The sequence below is a fragment of the Tenrec ecaudatus genome, chromosome 10 (assembly GCF_050624435.1).
Source record: "Tenrec ecaudatus isolate mTenEca1 chromosome 10, mTenEca1.hap1, whole genome shotgun sequence".
In the NCBI taxonomy this organism is placed as follows: Eukaryota; Metazoa; Chordata; class Mammalia; order Afrosoricida; family Tenrecidae; genus Tenrec; species Tenrec ecaudatus.
The window spans coordinates 62,913,838-62,939,321 of NC_134539.1; the positions used below are offsets into that span (position 1 = coordinate 62,913,838).

Here is a 25,484-nt window from a genome sequence, read left to right on the forward strand (position 1 = left end):
GGATGATCATGGGGATTTATTATGAAGAAGTATAAAGAAAGAGGAAAAATTGCATTGGTGACAAAAACACCAGGAAACCTGTGCAGAGGAAGTTTTTCCCAACATGACAAAATACCTGCTCGTTCTTCAAAGACAGCAAGGACTGTCCTGTAATAATTTTGTTAAGGAAACTTAGCCCAGCTACCCGTCAATCCTGGTCTTGCCCCTTCAGACATTTCTGTTACCAAAAGTCAGAGAACATGTAAAAAGAACGTGGTTTGAGCCTCTCAGGATGCGAATACTGCCATTGGGATATACCGTATAAAATTAATTGTAGGCTAAGCTTCTCAGCACTTTGTGTCGTTTTTCTGGTAAAATTAGACAGTGCAAGATATAACAGGGTTCATGAGGGAGCAGGGAGCGGGGAGGGAGGGGGAAACATGGGGAGCTGATGCCAGGGGCTTATATGGAGAACAAATGTTTTGAGAATTATGAGGGTAATGAATATACAAATGTGCTTTACCAATTGATGTATGTATGGATTGTGATAAGAGTTGTACGAGCCCCAATAACATGAGTTAAAAAAAGAGAAACAATAGCTTCATGCTTTGATAGTTTTGTTTAATACAAGTTTCTATGGCTTTGTAGCAATACTTTTTGACAACCTTTAGTACAGAGTATTATTATTTCTCACCAAGATTATTGCAACCAATTCCCAACTGATTTTGTCACACTCATCATGACTCTAATCTGGTCTCTACAAGATCTTCCCAAAATCTAGGTCTCATCATGTTTCTGCCCGTATTATGCACTTTAAGGGATTTTCAAATTAGCATGGCCACCTCGACATAACCCTCCCTACCTCCTACTCTCATATGCTTCCCTTTGTTCTCTTGGCTCCTGCAACTTTCCCTTTCTTTTAATCTCATACTCACCATGACCCCTGGGTTCTTTGGGCCAAGGCACATGCTCTTTCCTCAGCCTGGCAAACACCATTCTTTGTTCTCAACCTGTGTGTCTTGACCCCTTTGGGGCCAAACACCCTTTAACAGGGGTTGCCTGATTCATAACAGCAGCAAAGTTATAGTTATGAAGTAGCAATGAAAATAATGTTATGATTGGGGGGGGGGGGGTCACCACACCATGAGGAACCGTCTTAAAGGGTCGTGCATTAGGAAGGTTGAGAACCACTGCTCTACATGATTCAGTCCTGTTTACTCTTCAGCGCTTCAAGTCACTGATGTCTTTGCCTTTTGGACTAGGTCCAATCCCATGATTACAAATAGAATTATGTACTACTCTTCTGACATTTGTAGAAGTGGCAATTTCATATTTATCCATGTAATAAATTGTGTAATGTCCATCTTAGGAACCCTGATGGCACAGTGGGTTAAGCTTTGCACTGCTAACCGAAAGTCAGCAGTTTAAGCCGACTAGCTGCTCTGAGGGAAAAAGATAAGGTTTTCTGCCCCATGAAGATTTATAACGTCAGAAACCCACAGTGGTTCCATCTTGTCCTAGAGGATTGTTGTGAGTCAGAATCTACTTGATGGCTCTGAGTCTGGTATTGTTGATTTCCCCAAGCATACTGTACGCTCCATCAGGAGAGGAATGATGCCTTTGCTTTTTTCTCCCATCCAACCCCCAATGCCTGGAATATAACTGGCATTCAATAGGAATTTGCTGAATGCATTGCTCAGTTTGCTGAAGGCTAATATCTCAATTACAGATATTTTGAAGATTTCCATCACCAAAATCATATATTCACATAAGGAAACAAAATAACTGTCTCTCTAAAAAAAATATAAGAGAGCACGCCTGTGGAACTGTGAGTTAAGTGTTGGGCTGCAAACCAAAGGGTCGGAGGTTCAGACCTACCAGAAGCTGAAAGGTGAATGGTGAGACTACCTGCTCCTGTGAAGATCTGCACTCTCAGAAACCCTACAAGACAGTCTACTCTGCCCTACTAGGTGGCTACAAATCAGAATTGACTTGACAGCACTGGCTTTGGATGTTTTAATACCAAAAAAAGGAAGGAAGAAAGCTCTGCTTCCTATTAAATAAGGAGTACATATCCACTGGGATAGAGAGAGGAACATGCAAGCAAGCAAACATTTCCTTGGAGGCCAGGATGAGGAGGAGGAGAGCAGGTGAGCACTACATTTCACTTGTGCTAGAGTAGGGTAGCACTATGCTGCTGAAAAAGAATGGGTTGGAGAGCAACTCTACCAAACCTTCAAATAAAGCTGGAGGCACAAAAAAATGAACCATCATGGAAGAAAAAACATGTCCCCTTCCTACCCCACCTTTCCCTTCCCGTCCTTGCATCGTTACTCTCATTATTGGTACCGAGGGGTGTATCGGTCCTGTATTCCCTGTGTTTCCAGTTCCTATCTGTACCAGTGTACATCCTCTGGTCTAGCCAGATTTTAAGGTAGAATTGGGATCATGATAGTGGGGGTGGGGGTTGGGAGAAGAAGCATTAAAGAACTAGAGCAAAGTTGTATGTTTCATTGGTGCTATACTGCACCCTGACTGGCTCGTCTCCTCCCCAAGACCCTCTGTAAGGGGGTGTCCCGTTGCCTACAGATGGACAACTGGGTCCCCACTTGGGTTCCCACTCCACACTCCCCCTCAATCACAATGATATATTTTGTTCTTTGATTCCTGATACCTGATCCCTTTGGCATCTCGGGATCACATAGGCTGGTGTGCTTCTTTCAAGTGGGCTTTGTTGCTTCTGAGCTAGATGGCTGCTTGTTTACCTTCAAGCCTTTAAGACCCAGATGCTGTATCTTTTGATAGCTGGTCATCATCAACTTTTTTCACCACATTTGCTTATGCACTTGCTTTGTCTTCAGTGATTATGTTGGGGAGGTGAACACACAATGATATGATTTTTTGTTCTTTTGATGCCTGATAAAGTGTCCCTTTGAAACCTCGTGATCACACAGGCTGGTGTGCTTCTTCCATGTGGACTTTGTTGCTTCTGAGCTAGATAGCCGCTTGTTTACCTTCAAGCCTTTAAGACCACAGACACTGTATCTTTTGATAGCAGGGCTCCATCAGCTTTCTTCACCACATTTGCTTATACACCCACTTTGTCTTCAAGAATTGTGCTGGGAAAGTGAGCATCATGGAATGCCAGTTTAATAGAACAAAGTATTCTTACATTGAGGGAGTATTTGATAGGAGGCCCAATGTCCATCTGCTACCTTAATACTAAACCTATAAATATATGCATAGATCTATTTCCCCATCTACATATATATTTACATATGTACATGTCTTTATTTAAACCTCTATAAATGCCCTTTCCCCCCAGCTCTTTCCTCTGTTTCCTTTTACTTTCCTCTTGTCCCACTATCATGCTCAGCCTTCATTTGGGTCTCAGTCATTCCCTAAATTACATTGCCCTTGATCATACCCTAACAGACCTCTCACACCCTACTCACAACCGATTCTGGATCACTTTTTCCCTTGTTCCCCACCTCCCCCTCTCTCATGTCCCCACCACCACTGAAACTGTTGGTCCTGTTGCTTTCTCCTACAGATTGCTTATCCCACCTATCTCGTCTGGATACACCTGCAAGGATAATATGCACAAAAAACAAGACAGAGCAAAACAAAGCAACAAAAGGAAACAAAAACAACAACAAAATAGAAAACCTGTAAATAGTTCAAAGTCTGTTTGTTGGCCTTTAGTAGTGTTTTCCGGTAGAGTCCGGTTGGGTGTCAGACTGTTCTGTTGCACACCCTTCAATTATTTAGGATTTTACCTTTAGAGCTGGTGTAGTGGGTTACGCATTGGGCTTCTAACTGCAAGACCATCAGTTCAAAACCACCAGCCACTCCAAGGGACAAAGATGAGGCTTTTTACTCTTGTAAAGTTACAGTTTTGGGGTGGGGTGGAGTTGATAGCACTGATGATTGTATAGCCCCAACCAATGGGACTGAACAACAGAACTGTATGGGAATGAAAACAATATATTGGAATGAGTAAGATGTCGATATAAATATTATTTTTAATGAAATAAAATAAATCATAGGGAAAATTTTTTAAAAGAATGTACTTTTCAGAGAAACAGAAACTAGGTTAGTGGTTGCTAGGTGCTGGTAGAAGGCAGAAATGAGTGAATGCTTAATTGGAACAGGTTTTACTTTTGGTGACTTGAAAAGTTCTGAGACTAGATGGTGGTGGTAGTAGTACAACACTGTGAACAGACTCAATGCCACTTAACTGTGTGCTCCAAAATGGTGAATTCTATATTGTATGTACTTTACCACAATGAAGATAAACAACAAGTTACAAAAAAAGTTAGTCTCAGAAATTCACAGGGGCTACGCTACCTTGTCCAATAGGGTGGCTATGAGTCAGAATCAACTTGATGGAAGTGAATAAGACTTTTAGAAACGATAAAGTGTCAAATTAGATCCAAAGTAGGAGAAAGGAAGGAATAAAGGGCAAGAGTCACTGAAAAATAAAACAAATAGAGAAAACTCAGCATGTCATTCACTGTGAAGCTACCAAGCCCTATACAATGCCCTCTTAATTAAGTCTCTGTGATATTGGCACAACACATCCATGAACTGAAGAAACAGAAATAGGCGTCAGGAACAGATTTACACGTGTGTGGTCATAAGACTGATGGTAAAAGTGACACTGCATGGGGAAACCTGATCTATGTGCATATATTTATAGGTTTAGTATTAAGGCAGGAGATGGAGATTGGGCGTCCACTCAAGTACTCCCTCAATGCAAGAACATGTTGCTCTATTAAATTGGCATTCCAGGATGCACACCTTTCCGACAATGATTGCTGAAGAAAAACGCAAGCCTAAGCAAATGTGGTGAAGAAAGCTGATGGTGCCTGGCTATCAAAAGATATAGCAGCTGGGGTCTTAAAGGCTTGAAGATAAACAAGCAGCCATCTAGTTGAGAAGCAACAAAGCCCACATGGAAGGAGCACAACAGCCTGTCTGACCACGAGATGTAGAAGGGACCAGTTTCAGACATAAAAGAACTAAAAATCATATCAGTGGGTGCCCACCTTCCTGATATGAGTACTGAAGACAAACGTGTGCATAAGCAAATGTGGTGAAGAAAGCTGTCAAAGGGATCAGGTATCAAGCATCAAAGAACAAAAAATCTTATCATTATAAATGTGGGTGAGTACAGAGTGGAGACTCAAAGCCCATCGGTAGGCAACTGGACACCCCCTTACTGAAGGGCTCTGGGGAGGAGATGAGCCAGTCAGGGTGCAGGGTAGCAATGATAAAACATATAACTTTCCTCTAGTTCTTAAATACTCCAACCCCTTACCCCCACTATCATGATCCCAATTCTACCTTACGAATCTGGCTAGACCAGAGGATATGCAAAAGTACAGATAGCAACTGGAAGCACAGGGAATCCAGGACAGGTGACTCCTTCAGGACCAGTGCTGAGAGTGGTGATGCCTGAAGGGAGGAGGGAATGTGGGGTAGAAAGGGGGAACCAATTAAAAGAATCTACGTATAGCCTCCTCCTTGGGGGATGAACAGAGAAGAGTGGGGGTGGGGGGAGATGTTGGACAGTATAGCATATGACAACATATTAATAATTTATGAATGAGGAAGGGTTCACGAGGTAAGGGGTAGTGGGGAGGGAGGGGGAAAATAAGCAGCTGATATTAAGGGCTCAAGTAGAAGGCAAATGTTTTGAGGATGATGATGGCAACAAATGTACATATATGCTCGACACAATGGATGTATGCATGGATTGTGATAAGAATTGTACAAGCCCCCAATAAAATGATTTTTTTTTAAAAGTGACACTGCAATACAGTGGGAAAATAGAGTAGTTCTATTTATTTATTTATAATCATTGTATCAGGGACTCATTCAACTGTTATCACAATCCATACATACATCAATTGTGTAAAGTACATCTGTACATTCATTGATCTCATCATTCTCAAAAATTTGCTCTCCACTTAAGCCCTTGGCTTCAGGTCCTCATTTTTTCCCTCCCACCCCGCTCCCTTTTCCCTCATGAGCCCTTGATGATTTATAAATAATTATTTTGTCATATCTTGCCCTGTCCTACATCTCCCTTTACCCACTTTTGTTGTCCGTCCCCCAGGGAGGAGGTCACATGTAGATCCTTGTAATTGGTTCCCTCTTTCCAACCCACCTTCTCTCTACCCTCCCAGTATTGCCACTCACACAACTGGTCTTGAAGGGATCATCCGCCCTGGATTCCCTGTGTTTCCAGTTCCTATCTGTACCAGTGTACAATCTCTGGTCTAGCCAGACTTGCAAGGTAGAATTCGGATGGGGGAGGAAGCATTTAGGAACTAGAGGAAAGTTGTATTTTTCATCGGTGCTCCATCGCACCTTGACTGGCTCGTCTCCTCCCCTATGCCCCTCTGCAAGGGAAAAGGGCATATGGCAAATCCACATGGGAATCTTGTCCTATATTTCACACCAAAATAAGTTCCAGATGGACTGTAGATCTAAATAAGAAAAGTAATATATTGAAACTTTTAGGGAACAAAAACAGGAGTTTTATCTTCATGACCATGAATAATGAAAGATTCCTCAAAAATTTGACTGACTACCAAAGAAAAAATTGATAAAATGGACTACATAAAAATTAAGGACTTCTACTCATCAAAAGATCTAACAGAAGATCTAAAATTGGTTGTAGCGATGAATGCACAGCTGTTCTTAATAGATGTAAAAGATGGAACTGTATGATATATGAATTATGTGTTTTTTAAAAGCATCAGAACAGTAAAAGACAAGGCACAAAATAGAAGATACTTGAAATACATAAATCTGACCCAATTAAAAGGCCTATGCACAATTTATATAGAAAATATTTGGAACACTACAAACCACTAGGAAGGACTGCAATTGTTGAGTCACAAAGAGATTGATCTTGCTGTACTAGATACTGCCTCATACTAATCTACAGTAGAGATCCGCTTTATACTTTTTTAAAAAAATCATTGTATTAGGGACACATACAACTCTTATCACAACCCATACATCAAATGTGTAAAGCACATTTGTATATTCATTGCCCTCATCATTCTCAAAACATTGCTCTCCACCTCAGCCCCTGGCATCAGCTCCTCCCACTTTATACTTCTACGAACAAGTCTGAGAGGTACAATTTTTACACCAGCTTATCCAGGTTAGGTATCAGTGTCTTTGTTTTGCTTTGCTTTTTAGCCATTTGGGGTGGGTGATATCCCAACTGGCTTTAATTTCATTCTTTCATTAGTTTTTAAAAAGTGAGAGAAATCCCAAGTCTTCCCAGATATTAGAACTTTCAAACCACATATATTTTTCAAAATATTTTTCACACTTGAGCATTCACAGAATATGCTGTCCAAGTGGGCCCCTGCTCAAGTACTTCCTCAACACAAGAACACTTTATTCTAACAATTCGGCAGTCTGAGATGCTCACCTGTCTGGTACGATCGCTGATGACAATGGGTGCACAGGCAAATGTGGTGAAGAAACCTGATCATGCCCAGCTACCAAAAGATATAGCACCTGAAGTCTTAAAGACCTGAAGATAAACAAGCAGCCATGTAGCTGAGAGACAACAAAGCCCGCATGGAAGAAGTGCACTGGCCTGTCCTGACTAGATCGCTGAGGACAAAGTGGGTGCATAAGCAAAAGTGGCAAACAAAGCTAATGGTGCCTGGCTATCAAATGATACAGCATCAGGGGTCTTAAAAGCTTGAAGACAATCAGGCGGCCATCTAGCTAAGAAACAACAAAGCCCACAAGGAAGAAGCACACCAGCCTACCCCGGCGTGAACGCTAAAGACAAAGCGGGTGCATGGGCAAGTGCGGTGAAGAAAGCTGATGGTGCCCAGTTGTTAAAATATATAGAATCTGGGGTCCCATAGGCTGGAAGATAAACAAGGGACCATCTAACTGAAAAACAACAAGGCCCACATGGGAAATGTACACCAGCCTGTGAGATGACAAGGCATCGAAGGGATAAGGTATCAGGCATCAAAGACAAAAAACAACAACAACATAGCAATGTGAATGAGGGGAATGTGCAGAGTGGGGACCCAGGGCCCATCTAAGGGAAATTGAACATCCCCTTGCAGAAGGGCTGTGGGGAGGTGACAAACCAGTCAGAGTGTTGTGTAGCGACGATGAAGCATACAATTTTCCTCTAGTTCTTGAGTGCTTCCTCTAGTTCTTGAATGCTTCCCCCCTACTATCATGATCCCAATTCTACTTACATAACCGGCTGGACCGGGAGATGTACACTGGCACGGATAGGAACTGGAAATACAGGGAATCCAGGACAGATGAGCCCCTCAGCAACAGTGGTGAGTGTGAAGATATTGGGAAGGTAGAGGGAGGGTGAGGGAGAAAGGGGAAGCAGATGACAAGGTCCTGGAGGACCGACAGCGGAGAATTGGGTGAGGAAGATGTCAGATGGTGTAAGATATGATAAAAAAAATAATTATTTATAAATTATCAAGGTGGAGGGGGGAGTGGGGAGGGAGGGGAAAAATGAGAAGCTGGTGCCAAGGGCTCAAGTAGAAAGCAGGTGTTTTGAGAATGATGATGGCAACATATGTACGAATGTGCTGGACACAAATGGGTGTACAGATTGTAAAAAGAGTTGTATGAGCCCCTAATAAAGTGATTAATTAAAAAATATGCTGTCCACTTGAGACAAATATTGTCATTTAAAAAATATTTTACTTAAGAAATTTGGAAAATTATCATTATAAAATTTAAAGATCAAGAGTATTAGAAAAAAAGAACAAAAATAAAAACAAAAGAAGACCAAGAAAAATCCAAAATGACAGTAAATGTAAACACATGGGCCAAAACAATGTATTTATTTATTGGTGACACTGTAATTTCCAGCATTTAACTCCTCATCATAAGCTACTATTTCATGAAAAAATATTTGAAGTTACTTTTTGGAAAATATACTTTAAAACTACCACAATTCTTTGAGGACTGCTAAAACATAGATGACCTGTGATTAACATTATGCAAAGTGAAAGAAGCCAGGCACAAAAGGTCAGAGATTGCATGATTCCATTTGCATTAAATGTCTGGTATGGGGAAATCCAAAGAAACTGAAAATAGATTATGGTTGTCAAGTGCTGGAGAGTGGGTGAAAGAATAAGGGGTGACTGCTTTTAATGGGTGTGACTTTTGGGGGATGTTGGAAATATTCAGGAATTAAAATTATGATGGTTACATAATATTGTGAATATGCAACAAGTAATTAAACTCTATACTGTTCAATGCTCAAAATATTAAATTTCATGCTATGTGAATTTTATCACAATAAAAGTAAACCTCATTTTTATGACTTAAAATTAATTAACAGAAACCTGGGAAGTTTGGAGTATTATGAAGAAATAACTATAAATCTGTTACTCAGAAATAAACATTTTACAATATAGGTACATTTTTCTCCTAGTTTTTTTTTCTGGTGCATGTCTGTTGACAGACATCCTAACATGTCTGAAATAATTCTATCTACATCCGGAGTGAGGAATGACCGGCCCGTGAGTCATATAAAACCTATGAAATCAGCAATATCAGCTAGAATCACACACCTCACCAAGGAGACGTTCCATCTATCACATTAGGGGTGAGTTAATTAAATATTTGACAAAGTGTAGCAGACTAATTTTTATGTCGATAATTTTTTATGGCCCAAGAAAGATGTTATAAATATCCAAATGTCCATGGCAGAAAAAAGGTCCTACCCCTGGTTTACACAGTCCCTTAAGAGGTGTCTGTGTGTGTTTCATTTACCATCTAATCAGGATCTTCTTGTATTATTAAAACTTCCTTGTACACTACCAAAATGTCTATACTAACATAACCTGGATTTACCAGAATTTAATTACGCAGCTCCTCACAAACAATATATACCAAGTAATAATTCTGTGATAATTTTTTTAAAGTATAATTCTGTCAGAGTTCTTTACCTGATTATTACAATTACCAATAATCAGTGCATCAGCCAGAGACAGCTGCCCCACAATCATGCCCTGTTCCAACAGCGGAGCTCCTGTGTCAGCAAGTCGATTCGATGTGATAACAATGGTATTATCATCATTTAATACCATGACTGGGTCCGCCTAAAATGAAAGAAATAAATAGTTAATGGCACAAAACATGATAGCAATATTCTAAGCTATCCTTTCTTCTTGATATACATATGAAAGTCGTATGTTTTTTACTTATAACTTCACCTAAGCAGAACCATGACAACGTTCTTTGTCCAAAACTGACCTCAATGAAAGCTGCCACTTCTTGAAGCACCAAGTTCCATTCCACTTGATCTTCAGTATTAAATCGGTGAGTATAATCTTCAATTTCATCAGACAATTCCTGATTTTACCATAAGGCAAAAAGAGTTATAAAGATCTATTAAAATAGATATCTACATCCTATCACATTCCTGACAGAAAACTATATAAGTAAGAAGTTTGAATATTGATGAAACATCATCCCAATTTTAACAGAAACTAAAAAACTGAAACCACATGGACAGGTTTCAAAATCAGAAACTCTCAAGATAAAAAAGAATATCCAAGACTTTTAGAAACGCATGGAAAGACTTGAACATTTTCTAAAATGAACACTATTTAGCTCAGCTTCTCTGGCTTGTGTCAACCTGTTGTGTTTTTGGTTTGTTTTGCCATGGTCTTATTAGTAATCGGGGGTAGGGAACGAGAGAAGTGAGGTGCCCAGAGTTACTTCTGCTTGCATCATCAAAAAGACATGTTATGCTCCCGTTCCAAAGTGGAAGAAGAATGCTTTCAAAAGTACTGAGTATTACCATAATTCATTAAGTACCAGTTACACGTATTAAGCTGTCCTAGAATGCAGTTAATTTTTAATTACCTAAGTTAGTGAAGAAAAAGAGTGATGTAGACATTTAAAAGTGGTAGAAAAACAAAGTCATTCAAAATACCTTTTATAAAACATTATATTGTTTTCTGACTTAAGCTTTTAATAATATCCTCTTACACTAACTAGCTGAACTTCTGTTTGCCTTTTGCAGCCATTTATTGATGGGCTATGTTGACGAGGTCAGACCAGGGACCAGGGATGTGACGAGTCTTGCTATCTATGTAGAACGTACTGGACAGTGAATTGTTACAGATGGTGTTAGGTGAAAATTTAGCATCCTATCATTTGATCTCCTTTATGATGCATCTAAATTTGTTCTAGTTTTTAATGTTTCCTCTTTTATTTTTGATTGAGGTTTTTATGTTTTACTTTGTTATTCTTGTTGGGTTTTATAAAATTATTTTAATTATTTTTACTCTATATGAAATCCAGGATAGGTAAATCTATTAAAAACAGTAACTGGTACTGTAGTGACTCTGCACTGGGCTGTGATGCGCATGGTCTGCAGTAAGAAGCCCCCAGCAGCTGGGCAGGAGAAAAGACTGGGTTTTCTACTCCCACAAACAGCTAGTCTTGGGAATCACATGGTGTCGCTCTGAGCAGCACCGGCTCGATGGCAGTGAGCTTGGTTCTCTAGTGGGGGCATAGCAGAGGCAGCTGGGGAAAATGGGGGCGGGGGGCTAATGATGATGAGTACCAGGGTGAGGCACTGGTCTAAACTTGACTGTGGTGATGACTGTAAACTCCTGTTGATGTGATTGAACTCTTGAATTGTACACATGAATTATATGCCAATAAAATGGTTAAAGCAGAAACAAGACAAAAAGAACAAGAGTATAAGATCATTACCTCTGCTTAGCCTAAGTGTGTTTGAAATATGAACGTAAATGGGGGCGGGGGGAGATCTAATCACTATGATTTTCAGATAGCAATGTATTTTGAATGTTGCAATTAGTTAAAGACATACCAAAATTCTTAGTGGTAAATCTATTTCAAAAGCAAACAATATTATCCATGCACAATGTGGATTTAGGATTTTAATTGTTTTAAAGTACATTTACCTTCACCAGATCCTTCACAACATCCATTTTGTTGAGAAGGAGACAAACTACTATAAATCTTGCATAGTACCGTAACTTCTTTACTACCAACTCAGGCCTATGGAAAAAAAATTAATATTACTCATTTGATTAAAAAAGAGTACATACTTTTTTATTTCCCCAATTTTCTGACAGCTTTAAAATCTCTTTCAATCCTTTTGGCAGTTGTAAGCACTTCCACATGTAATCATATAATCTTTTAACACATTTCTTATTCAATAATTCATTTATTCATTTGTTCACTTATCCATTTAATAAATATCTATTGAGAGTCTAGATATATCAAGCACTAAACAGTACTAAGAATATAATGACAAAAATTATATATAGTCCCTTTCTTCACAAGATCTTTCAGTCAGAAAAGTTAAATGTTTTTCCTCAAATATGAAAAAATTTTAGCTGCCTTTAAAATGTTCTCTTGCTGCCCCAAACAGTCTCTCCTTCTAGGGCTCTAATTTACAAGTAAGTTGAACTGGTTGATATTTTCATTGAGGCTAATTTTTTCCCAAATAATTTCTCTTCAAGTTTAAGAGTCTTTCCTTTCTTCTCCATTCTAAGCGAGAGAGCAAAATGCTAAAGGGTTTTAAGGAGAAGAAGATAGGAATCTTGGGATGCACTGCTGAGAATGAACCATGGCAGTGACAAGGGTAGGAGAAGGGACATCAGTTTAGTAGGCTACTGTAAGTATTCAGGGAAAGGGCAGTAAAAGTAGTGAGAAGTAGCCAGATTTGGAATTTATTTTAAAGGAAGGAGTCAAGAGGATTTGATGGTGAATTAAATTAGCTTATGACAGATATAAGCTCTTGGTACCATGTATCTTAATTCATTCTACATATTTTATCATCTATCTTAAAAATTCCCACAAAAGTAGAGAATACAGTATGTATGTACCCATCACCCACATTCCACACTTGTCAAACTTTTGTCATTCTCGTATCATGTAGTCACCCAAATTTGTAGCAAACAGACAGACAAAAGTTGATGGGTGCATTCTACTTGGGAAACCACTGTGCTAAGCTGAAGCGGCACACTGATGAAGCACATCCATTCAGCTACGTATGAGACCATCTCAATTACGCTTGAAAACCCAACCTTACCCACAACCTATTGGTTCATTCCATATCCAAATGCAGAAGAAAAATTCATCCCATGAGCCTCAATGGAAAAGTGAATACCAAATTCTACTTTAAAAAGAAACATTACAATTCTCTTGATGAATGTCGGGTACTCCAGATTATGAGCCTTGCTTGACAACCAGCCCGACTGCTTGTCTACACCTGGGAGACGTTGTTCCTGTCGGTGATGAACTAAAGCATCTGCCACAACTTTCACGTCATCAGAAGCCCACCTCTCTCCATGTCTAATCCTGACCTATTTACAATAGAGTCTGGATTTGCAGCTTCTACAACAAGTGATTTTGTGATAGTTTCCCTGCGAAACAGGATGGGCACAGGGAATGAGACACTGTCCATGTTCAGTGGCGGGCAGTCACCTTGGGGATTGCTGGAGCACACCACTTCTGATAGCTCTGACATATCCTTAGTACTGAGTGCAGACAGAACTAGTTCCCCTCAAGAAAAAAAAACAAACATTTTAAATGGAGTGGCAAGTTGTAGGATTCATTCTCTGATTTACCCTTTGGGAATTGATTTCACAACCTTGACTTTACCACTTGTATGTCATTTTCGTTTATTGTGATGGTTTGTATGTTGCTGTGATGCTGGAAGTTATGTCACTAGTATTTCAAACACCAGCAAGTATCTGATGAACTAAAAGGGCTGAACACAAAATTTTAAAGAGCAGCTTGAATCTGTAGACAATTGGATATCCCCCTACAGTAGGGTTACAAGGAAGGGACAATTCAACCAGGGTGCCGTATAGAACCAACAAAACACACACGATTCCTCTAGTTCCTAAAAGCTCCCCTTCTCCCAGACTACCACGACCCAGTTCTCCCTTATAAATCTGGCTAGACTGGAGTACACACATTGGTACAAATACGTGCTTTCGACACATGGAATTCAGGACAGATAAACCCTCGGGTACAGTAGTGGGACGAACAGTAGTGGGACTAGCGATATCATGAGGAGAAAGGGGAGAAAGGAGGAACTCATCACAAGGTCAGATATATAGCCCATCCAGCCTCCCAGGGAGATGAATAATAGAAACGTAGGTTAAGGGAGACAATGGACAGTGTAAGACAGAAGGATTATAAATCAGGTAAATAAAACCAAAATCCTCCATAAGTGGACCAATAAACAAGATGATGATAAATGGACAAAATATTGTCAAGGATTGCATCTTTCTTAAATCCACCATCAATGATCATGGATTCAGTAGTCAAGAAACCAAACAATACACTGCACTGGGTAAATCATCACGAAATCAAACAACATGTAACTTTGGGTACATCTGCTATACAAGACTTCTTTAAAGTGTTGAAAGCAAAGGTGTCCCTCAAAGGACCGAGCTGCGTCTGATCCAAGCCAGAATATTTCAATCATCTCAAATGCGGGTGAAAGTTAGGCAGTGAATAAATCAGACCAACAAAGAATTGCATTTGCATAATGGTGCTGTCAAAGAAAATTTAAAGTACCATGGACTTCCAGAAGAACGAACAATTTGTCTTAGAAGCATGCTTTTAGAAGCAAGGATGGCAAGGTTTCACTTCACATGCTTTGGACATGTTACCAGGAGAGACGAATCCTGGAGGACATCATGCTTAGGAAAAGTAGAGGATCAAAGAAAATTAGGAAGACCCTTGAGACAAGCTGGACTGACAGTGGTGCAACACGGAGATTCAATGTAACAACTGTGAGGATGGTGCAGGACCAAGCTGCGTTTCTTTCTGTTGTACACAGTCACTAGCCCATGCTTGGAACCAGCTGGATGGCCCCAAACACCACCATCACCACCTTGGCTGGCCTCTTTGCTCTGCGTGAACCATGGAACAAAGAACAACCTACCATGAGAACAAAATTCTCCTTACAGACATTGACTAAGGTCAAGGTTTTGTATAACAGCCTATCCTTTGAGTCTAATTTACAAACCCAAGGCAAGATATTTTGTCAACCTAATCCCAAATAATCCACTCTTTGTAGCCTGCCTTGTGCTAAGAGTCAGTACGGGATCCAAATGATGTATGTATGGATTGTGATAAGAGTTGTATGAGTCCCTAATAAAATGTTAAGAAAAAAAAAGCCAGTACAGAAAAACAATTTATATGTGGTGTTTGCTGTTACGGTGTTGGGGGGAGGTCAGATGCTTAGACATCCTCCATGAAGGCAGAATACTGGCTCACCACACCCCAGGGGTGGGCCTGCTCCCTGCTGCTGGAGACAATGGATGCTTCTCCCTAAGGCTTGCGAACATTAGCTTGGTTCCTGTAGGTGGAGTTCACACCCCACCAATAATGGTCTCTTTCAGTTGAGCCAGGGAACAAGTCAAACAGGCTCTGTGACATCCAAAGTTAGACTGCCATCCTGTATCTAGGATCCACCCATCTTGCCACATGTATATCCCAATCCTCCTCTTCCTATTGCATGGATACCCTTAGATCACCCCCTCCCATCACTGTATTACCTATACCACAGCCCCTTCCGGTAACATATGTCTTCACCTGTAATTAGGGGGCTTGCATGTTCCCAGAGAAGAAAAAAGCCTGGGTAGCATGAAAGATTCTCTCTCTCTCTCTCTCTCCACATGGACCACCAAGAGGGGCTGAGGTGAGCACACTACCATGAAATGTGTCTGACTCCAATTATGTCAATATTTCTCTTCTATCTCTCATGCTCTCTATAACTTTACTATAATCTTTACTTATTATCGCTGTACAATTGTGCCTACCAGACTCGTAATGATAACATGTTAGGGGCTGGCTTCCCCTGGCATTACGGCAAAAAAGTATTTTAATAAGTGAAACTTGGCTTTTAAACAAAGGAGCTCAGGGCCAATTCACTTCAGTAAATTAGAAAGTGTGGGAAAGTGAATTTTATATGGGATTTCACTGTTGCTTAAAATAGTATTTGTCTTATATGTATCGCTAATACTGAAAACGTGTATTCAAATCCCATCAGAAATACGACACACTGTCCATGTTGGAAAACAAAAACCCAGGGCTGAATGAAATCTAGTGAAGGTTTGTGAAGCAAACCAAAAGAAAACCTGCAGGAAAAATAACCACTGGAACTGACACAACTGACACAGGCATGCAGCGAGGTGCTGACAGAAAGACACCAAAGGGGAAAGTGTGGAATTCAGTCACCACATGCCCTCTTTGCCTCAAGGAACCTCCTCTACACAAGTATGAGCAAGATGCACAAGACAATAAGGGGGTTACAGGAGAGCGGCTTCTCCAAATCGCTAGTGCTTATGACAGTGAACCAGACTGCTTCCTGAAAAGAACATGTCCAAACGAAGTTTTCTTCCATCACTAAAAAAGAGGATAATCTTCACTAGACAGCTATGAATTCTGTTGCTGGAGGCAAAGAGAAAATTCAGATCGTCTGTGCCTGAACCTTCTCTTCCAATTCTTGGAATGCTAGCCACAGGAACTACAGAAGACTTGATCTGAAAAGAATTTGATGCCAAATTTCTGCACAGTCCCATTTGGATGGAATCACATCATCTGCTGCCTACATTCCAAACGCCTCTCGCCTCTTAGGGAGTTAGCTTTCGAAGGGAAGAGAGGACACCGTCTCGTGCACTTTCCTCTCCCACACTTCTATCTTCTCCACCAGGCAGGCTATGTAGGTGCTGATGGATTTCTACTGAGAACGAATACATTTCACATAACTCACTTTTTCAACAATGAGTTACTCAACTGCAAAACAGGACTGAGGATAAAGAAGAAAATTCAAAGAGCACTAGTCTCCTCTAGACGCACACTGTGGCTTGGATGAGTATATTTGGCCTTCTTCCTTTACTCACAACCACAGGCCTAGAAAACTGGCCCTATTTGGAGAAAGATCCTTCAAATACACATTCTCCAGGCCAAAAATGTGCCCCCCCACACTAGCTCTCCATTAAGGAGCAGTTGTAAAGGAGCTACCATAGAGATAAATCAATCCTGTGTCTGGCTATTCACTCTATCTGTGGATAAGGGCAATCAGGCTCTATACCCTGACACACTGCAAAATATAAAGCACTGTGTTTTGACATCTCTTGCTGATACTGATCACAGATTACTCCCCTGGGGAGGGCTCAGGGGTATATGAGATCAAATCAGCACTAGGTCAAGACAATGATTCACCTAATTGCTAGTTTATTTTATTTTTCCTAACCCTAACCCTAATTGCTTGTTTAATTATGTTACCCACTCATGATATTACCCAGTGACTATGTAATATGTTTGCTGTATGATATGTATATTTTTTGAAAGATCTGTAAGCCCCCTTATATATATACTCATTGGAAGGTACATTCACTCTTTTGGTCCTGACATAGGGGCAAAGATCCCCCGGGCCCCACTTTCTGTCTTTATCATTTTCCAAAATCGCAGTCGCTCCTAAGGACACATACCCCAACATCACACAATAGTTTCTAACAGGCTTCTGAATGTATGTGAATCAAAATAAGTCAAGCACGGGCCGAAAAGGCAAAGGCTATTAACTAGATTCACATTGGAGAAATTTCTCTTCTGTGCATCCTTGTATGGTTTCATTCTCTCATAAAAAAATAACCACAACCCTCCTCTGTTTTCTGATTCTACCCCAACACAGTGATATCTGTTACAGTATCTGGACTACTTATTGCTTTTACATAATCTTCTACCTCTGCATGCTTGCTCAAGTAGGCTGAGTACACAATGGGCATACATTAAATCCTGTTAAATGAATAGAAGTTATCATTTTCTGCATACTTTTCACCGGATGAAGGGCTTCGAGTGTCTTATCCTCACCTTTCTAAAAACATAATTGGTGCATACCTGTCCTCTTTATTGACTTGAGAATAATAGGATCTCTGTCTGATTGCAGAATAAAAGGAGAAGGCCTCATTCAGATAGCTGGTCTCCGATGTGCGCAGGCTATGAGGGAAAAACAACACACCAATACAACCAACTTTAAATATGAGTATGTCTCAAGCTCTTCACCATAAAAATACATGTCCTGCCACTGTACCATTCCTCTGTACGACGGGACAACAATGACTGAATCTAAATCTGAGTCAGCAAAACCATAGTCATATCAGTTAAAATGTGTAAACGTCATGATAAAAAAGCCTTCCCACTGCTTTCAAACCTTTTTTGCTGTTAACCCATAGTTACAATTGTACCCATTCCTCACTTATCAATTACCTCCACATCTGACAATTTACATTTACAGTGGGTTTATTCGGTGGACATTTAAGAGTCAAGCAGTTAAGCACTGACTGGGGAGGGCTCCTTTGCGAGAATTCTGTATGGCTATCCTTGCATACTGAGGGTCTCCACCTGGAGGTAATACTTGCTGCCCTACAGGCGAGAGTAACATTGGCTGTGACGGCTAAGGTTACATGTGTTAACTCAGCTGGCCATGAGTCTCAGTGGTTTAGCATTATGTAGTGGTATGAGTTGGCAGTTATGTAACGATGTTGTCATTCTGTTTTGTGATCTGATGCGGTCATCCTCCACACCAATTTTGAACCTAACCATTATCTTTTGAATCTAACCATGTTCATTATGTAAACAATGGGTATATTCTCATTATTTGAAGGTATTCTCCAAACAGTCCATCTCCCACCCACCTCCTAATGAACAAAAATATTCTTTTTTTTGAAAAAACATTCCATGTAGGTAAATCTTTTCCACCCAGGCCTTTCATAGCCGTCTCCAAATTCACACGGTCACTTGTCCTTTGGTCCATTTCCTTAGTTTTTCTCACAGAAAGTAGAAAGATATAAATCCATATTAATCTTTAATTTTTTTATGGCTGGGGACTGTTTATAGAAGTTTATGTAGTCCTTCTATTTTATCTTTTTTTTAAACATTTTATTAGGGGCTCATACAACTCTTATCACAATCCACACATATACATACATCAATTGTATAAAGCACATCGTACATTCTTTGCCCTAATCATTTTCAAAGCATCTGCTCTCCACTTAAGCCCTCTGCATATTAATCTTTAAAAGATGCTAAAGACTTAAGAAAATATTTTATCCAAGAAAATATTTTGATGGTGGAAATTTAAAATTTTATTCTTAAGACAAACATCTAGCAAAAGGAAACATGCAAAGTGCTTTGTGACATTGCTACCTGACTACAATGTACCAGCAACCTCTTCATTTCCACCATGGTTTCCCTGTTTCCAATCGTCTGAATGCTCTACTCTTTCTTGCTTGTGAAATTGATGATCCACACCATTAAAAAAAATATTTTTGATACTATTTCATGATAATGGATTTAGATTCCAAAGAAGAGTACTCTTCTTTCCTAGACCCGCGGTGGGGCTACTTAAAGGTTACTGATCTGAGGATAGACTCACTCAACAAAGCTACCTTCATCTACTTCACGCTATCTTTCAGGGGCATCCTACTAGCCTGATTCTTGGGGGGTGTTTTTCTACTATGAATTTTTGAAGTACGTTTTTAAAAAACACTCATTCTTACATACAAATTATAATGTGTGTGTCTGTATAGACCATTAAGACTTAAGTGACTCTATAAATTCTAGAAGTCCACTTATTATTTATGCAATCACCATGATCACACTCCTTTAAGTTACATGAGAATTGAGGCTGACAAGATGAACTGCTTGGAAAGCAAGTTTCTGAAGCAAATAACGTTAATTAAGGAATGTCATTTAATGATGCAGTCTTCATCAATCTGATCTGAAGTAGAAGAGTTTCATTTGTAACTCACTATGTTCCCTGTTGTCCAGAATGACTACACTTTCTTATTTCTACGTCTAGTTTACTTACTAATAATGGTAGTAAAGCTGCCCAATCTTGGAAGCAATTTCCCCAATTTGCCACCGCTTCAAACCATACCGATTATCCAGGACTTGTCTATTTTATACAGGAGAAAAGACATAGAAATAAGAGATTACAAATATTAAAAAAATAAAGCCAAATCTATAAATTTTCATAAGATAAATAAAATACCATCCAATTCAGTACAGCTCATGAATTTTTCATGAGATTTCAAAATAATCATTCAATTAAATTCAAAAAGTATTCATTAAAAGCCTATTTAAAGGAAGTAGAACTATAATAAGAAACTCTCTCTGAGCTATGTTCATGAAAATTCAAGGCAATTCTCCTTTAAATAACTTTGGCCAATAAACAACACCTACTTTAGAATGAAACTATGAATCATCCCACCTGTGTTAGAATTAATCTGAACCATTTTAGATAAAACATGTCTTACAAAAAACTAAGTAAAGAACATTTGAAAATCTTCAAAAGAATAATTGTATTAGGTAAAAGTTTATAGAGTAGATTGATTTTCCCCTTGATCGTTTGCACGGAAAACCCTCTGACACGGCTGTATTATGACCATGTGTCAGCAATCTCCCCATTTCCACCAGGGGTCCCCTGTTTCCATTCGTCGAATGTTCTACACCTTCTTGCTTTCTCATCTTTGCTTTTTTGAAAATGTTCACACAATCTTGTAAAACTGATTTTCTAAGGATTAAGTTGCCATCACGTATTTTATTTTATGGGCCGGTCTCCTGTTCAGCTCACAGGTGGTCTCTGGTGGTCTTCAGCTCCAGGTCAGAAGGGTGTCGTTGGGCCATAGTCCTAGGATTTCCTCCAGTTTCTGTCAAACCAGTAAGTCTAGTTTTTCTTCGTGAATTTAAATTTTTGTTCGACCTTTTCCTCCTTCTCTGTTTGGGACTCTGTTAAAATCCCTGTCAGAGCGGCTAGCCATGCTAGCCAAGCACTATCTAGTTCAGAATACTTTAAAATCTTAAGCAGATAAGAAAGCTGTGTCATTTTTAAGCATGAAGATCGAATGTATTACTTACAGAGTACCCAGAGGAAAATAGTACTGAGGCAGCAAAGGTCAAAATTGTGACTAACATAAAGTGGGCCCTCCATTCTCCTTTAATTATCAAAGTCCTTTACCGATGCTGCTGCTGGAACTTCCAGAGTTTGGTGTAAACATCAAAGGTTCTTCCAAAATAGGACTGCCACTGCTTCTGTCCATATTGTGGCAAGTCTCTGTAATAACAAATAGATGTACATTAGATAAATCTCATGCTGATGGTAATTAAGTCTCATGGTGATAAACGGATATATTTAAAGCGCTTGCATTCAAGTTGGTTTGTTTTTTTTAAGTTATATACTATTATTGGAGTAGAACTAATTCTATAACCAGGGTCTGGGATATGTTCTATTCTAATCTACCTCATCTACCTTTCAGAGAGTTCCCATATAGCTTCTGTTGTTTTGTAGATATCTCTCCTAAAAGGTCTCTATCACTCTCGTTTCTCCTCCTGGGTGACCTCATTCATTCACCTATATATTGTTAGCTTCCACATGTTTATCTTCAACTCAGAACTCTGTTGTCTGGAAAACAAAGTTTGAGAATGAATATTGAAACATATGTGCACCAGGTATAGTTTTCAACTATCCTATACCCTCTCTACAAGCGAGATGTGCATTCCTGTCCTTGGGCTTTGTGACTTACAATACATGCCTTTGAAAGTTAAATCCTTCCATTCTGTGATGCTCACCTCCCCTGACAGGATAGCTGAAGACAAATGGGTACATGAGCAAATGTGGTGAAGAAAGCTGATGGTGCCTGGCTATCAAAATATATAGGCTTAAAGGTAAACAAGTGGCCATCTAGTTGAGAAACAATACATGGAAGCCCACATGGAAGAAGCACGCCAGCCTGTGTGATCATGAGGTGTCAATAAAATTATGTATCAGGCATCAAAGACCAAGAACAAAATTAAATAAACATACCGGTGTGAATGAGGGTGGGGGCAGAGTGGAGACCCAAAGCCCCTCTGTAGTCAATTGGACATCACCTTACTTAAAGGTAGTGGGGAGCAGACGAGCCAGTCAGGGTGCAGTATAGCAGATGAAATACACAACTTTCCTCTAGTTCTTTAAAGCACCCCCCCCCACTCCCATGACCCCAATTGTACCTTATAAATCCGACTAGACCAGAACATGTACACTGGTACAGATAAGAACTTGCAACACAGAGAATCCAGGAAAGATAATCCCCTAAGGTACAATAATGAGAGTAGCAATACCATGAGGATAAAAGGAAGTAGGGGGGGCGGGCAGGATTAAGGGGCAACAGACCACATTGATTGACATATAACCCCCTCCCAGGGCAACAGACAACAGAAAAGTGAGGGTGAGGGAGACAGTGGTAGGCATAAGACATAATAATAATAACATAAATTATCAAGGGTTCATAAGGGAGGTTGGGAAGGAAGGGAAAAAAAGAGGAGCTGATATCAAGGGCTCAAGGAGAAAGAAAATATTTTTGAAAATGATGATGGCAACATATGTGCTAATGTGCTTGATTCAATAAATATATGTATGGATTGTGATAAGAGTTGTAAGAGGTCCCAATAAAATGATTTTTAAAAAAGAAAGCTAAATACTTGCCTACCCTAATAACATTGAGCTGGGCTGTACAATTTGGGCGGGCAATTTAAATGTCAGTGGACGTTATCTACGTGCACCAGGTCTGAAGAGAAGACAGAGATGGTTACATCCTTCAGCACGCTCTGACCTAAAACCATTGGTTTATACTTCAACCTATAACCCATAGAGAAGTACTGCTGCAACAAACACCTAAGACACAACGGCGAGCTAAAAAAGGATTGCTACAAACCATAGAAACCTTTATTCAACAAAAATGTCAAAATGTGAAGCAATCGTTTCTCAACATATCCTCCCATGTAGGTCTTTACACCCTGAAGGAGGTGTCCATCTCTCTAACCCCCCACACAGTGGACGCCACGTCAAAATGGCATCGTGGGTATCCTCGAGAGATTCAGCTGTGCACTTTGTACACATTCCACAAGTGTAGAGCACAGACAGGCCTGACGGAGCAAGATCAGGGCTGCAGCCAAACCCTGGTGGGCTCTCCCTTGCTGTCCCCACAAGGGATGAGCAGGGGCATTGTCGGAATGGAGCAAATTCCTCAGCACAACCTTCCGGGCTTTTTACTCGGCCAACGCCGTTTTCAATTTTCTTAAAACATCCTCAGAAGTCCTCATGATCATTGATGTCCTTCAGGTAAATCTATCACGCTTCGCTCGTTAGGATTTCAAGGGCCTATCATGCTAAGCTTCTGGGCTGACCACTCTGCTCTACGTTAAAATGGCCCAGCAGGACTTCTGTAGTGTGTGTTTCTAGTATGAGTTTTTAAATACCTTTTTGGAAAACACTCATTCATACACACAAATTATAATATGCCTGCATATACCAGTAAGATTTAAGTGAATCCCTAAGTTCTAGAAGTCCATTTTAGTCTTTATTTAATCAATCCAATCAAATTCCTTTTAGGTATATGAGAAATGAAGCTGGCAAGATCAATTGCTCGGAAGGTTAGTCTCTGAAGCAAATAACGTTAATTGTGTAAGGTCATTTAACGATGTATTCCCCTTGGAAGCTGCTGTGTTCTGTGACTGAACCTGTCTCAGGACGGCACCTTCAGGAAACTAAGCACATGATTATTCAGCGTTTTTCGCAGCCATTCACTGATTGCAGAGCTATGCTGAAGCGTGTTTTGCTTGGACTAAACTCATGCATGTTTAAACGGAAACCCTCGCAGCAGTATTGTTTCCCTCATCCTCCTACAATATACTGGCTTTTAGGTCTGGGTGGTTAAATATCAAGTAATTGTTACTGGAGGCTAGAAAAATGAGAATTTTCATAATGAACTGGGGAAACTGCACTTGCCTATAACAACTTGAAAAGTACTCATATTTAATAAATGTGTGGACTTAGACAAAGAAGTAATGAAATAGTATTATTACTGGTCTTGGATTCTGCTACGGACTGAATAATACATTCAAATGACATACTAAGGTCCTAACTCCTGGGACCTGCGAATATAACCTTGTTTAGACAAAAGGTCTGAAAACATGCTATTGGTTAAATTAAATGATGACACTAAGAGGTAAGGTCCTCTAGTTACAGGAATAATAAAATAGATGAAGAAAGTGGTTTGACAATTAATATATTGAAAAAGAGAAGCGTATTGTATTATTTTACCTAGCCATCCTAATGAGATTAAGTTATTCTAGGAAGAAAAAATAAAACTTACAAAATGCATGTGTGGCAGAGAGCTTGGAGTTTTGTCTATGAAGCATATTATTTTCTTGTAGACTTGCCCCACTTTCATAATATGTAATCACTTTTGAAACAAAAAAAACAATTCGGAAGAAAACATAATCCCAAGAAAATAGAAAATAAATCAGGGAATGAAACGTTCTACTCTAACTCCGTGTTTGCGAGCTCTCCTTCCCAGTGTCAGTCTCCAGGGTAAGAAGGAAGTCAAATCCCTTTCTGAAGTGTACGTCTGCATGGATTCATGGATCGCCGTTCCTACCACACTTCTTGAGAGTCTATGGTCTTAAATCTTCAAGTACCAGACAAGTCAGGTAAGGATGAGATCTTCACGCGTCTCTACAACCGGTTCTCTAACATACAGAACCGATGAATGTATCAAAGCCCGCCGACTGCCAGAAAATCTGTCATGTCGCTCCCAGGCAATAATGCCTTGCAGCAGGGCTATAGGGGATCGAGAAGGCAGCAGGGACAGTATTTCCTGACTCGCATTTACTTGCTTGCCTGGTTTGCAGAAGTGCGCTCTGTCTCATAAAGCAGGCATCTCAGCAGGGCAGGTGCTGATTTTGTAGTGGAAGACTTCATCAGTTCGCTTTTGCTGCTTCACAAGTCACTCCAAAACTCAGCAGCAAAAACAACAACAAAACATCTATTAGCATGCAATTTTGTGGGTTGGTAATTTGAGCTAGATTCAGCTGGAAAGGTTTCTAATGGTCCCAGGCAGACTCACTCATGCAAATGCGAACATGTGGTGATCAACGGCCTCCTCATCTGTTCAGCACTTGCCTGGCATTGAGGACGCTAGGCCACATGTTTCGCTTCATTCAGCAATCCCTACAATGAAGTATGACTTCTCTCCTGTGTGTCTTCTCTCCATTTCTTCACCTTCCCTGACCCTTCTAAACTTTATTCTTGGATAGATGCTGCCTCTTCTACTTCAAATGGTTAATAAATTCTAAAGTGTACACAACTTCCTAGTTCCCCTTTTAGACCTGTCGTTTCACGGAAAACCGAGCTCTGAGAGAAGGTGAGTTCCTTTCCAGACCTGAACGGTGACTAAGGGCTACAGTGTTGGGCGTGAGTCTCTCAGTGACCAATAAGCCAAGTCTTTTTTTTATGAGTTTGAATTTTTTCCCCACATTTTCTTCCCACAAAAACCTTCTAATGTGATTCCTTTCAAAGCAGCTGGTAGTAGGAGCCAGGCACCATCTGGTTCTTCTGGTTGCAGGGTTGTAGAAGATGTCTA

The 25,484-nt window shown here is 40.0% G+C and overlaps 1 protein-coding gene across 1 annotated transcript in view; it reads right to left on the reverse strand.

Annotated features, from left to right (window-relative positions):
* The window catches only part of SCAI (suppressor of cancer cell invasion), a 150,817-nt gene that overhangs the window by 44,599 nt on the left and 80,734 nt on the right, over positions 1–25,484 (reverse strand). Inside the window, exons 4-9 of the mRNA XM_075560497.1 lie at positions 21,041–21,136; positions 19,892–19,978; positions 17,920–18,018; positions 11,955–12,051; positions 10,270–10,368; positions 9,963–10,115 (exon numbers count right to left, since the gene is read on the reverse strand). Of these exons, the coding sequence (XP_075416612.1) occupies positions 9,963–10,115; positions 10,270–10,368; positions 11,955–12,051; positions 17,920–18,018; positions 19,892–19,978; positions 21,041–21,136 (631 nt within the window). The remainder of the gene's footprint in view (positions 1–9,962; positions 10,116–10,269; positions 10,369–11,954; positions 12,052–17,919; positions 18,019–19,891; positions 19,979–21,040; positions 21,137–25,484) is intronic.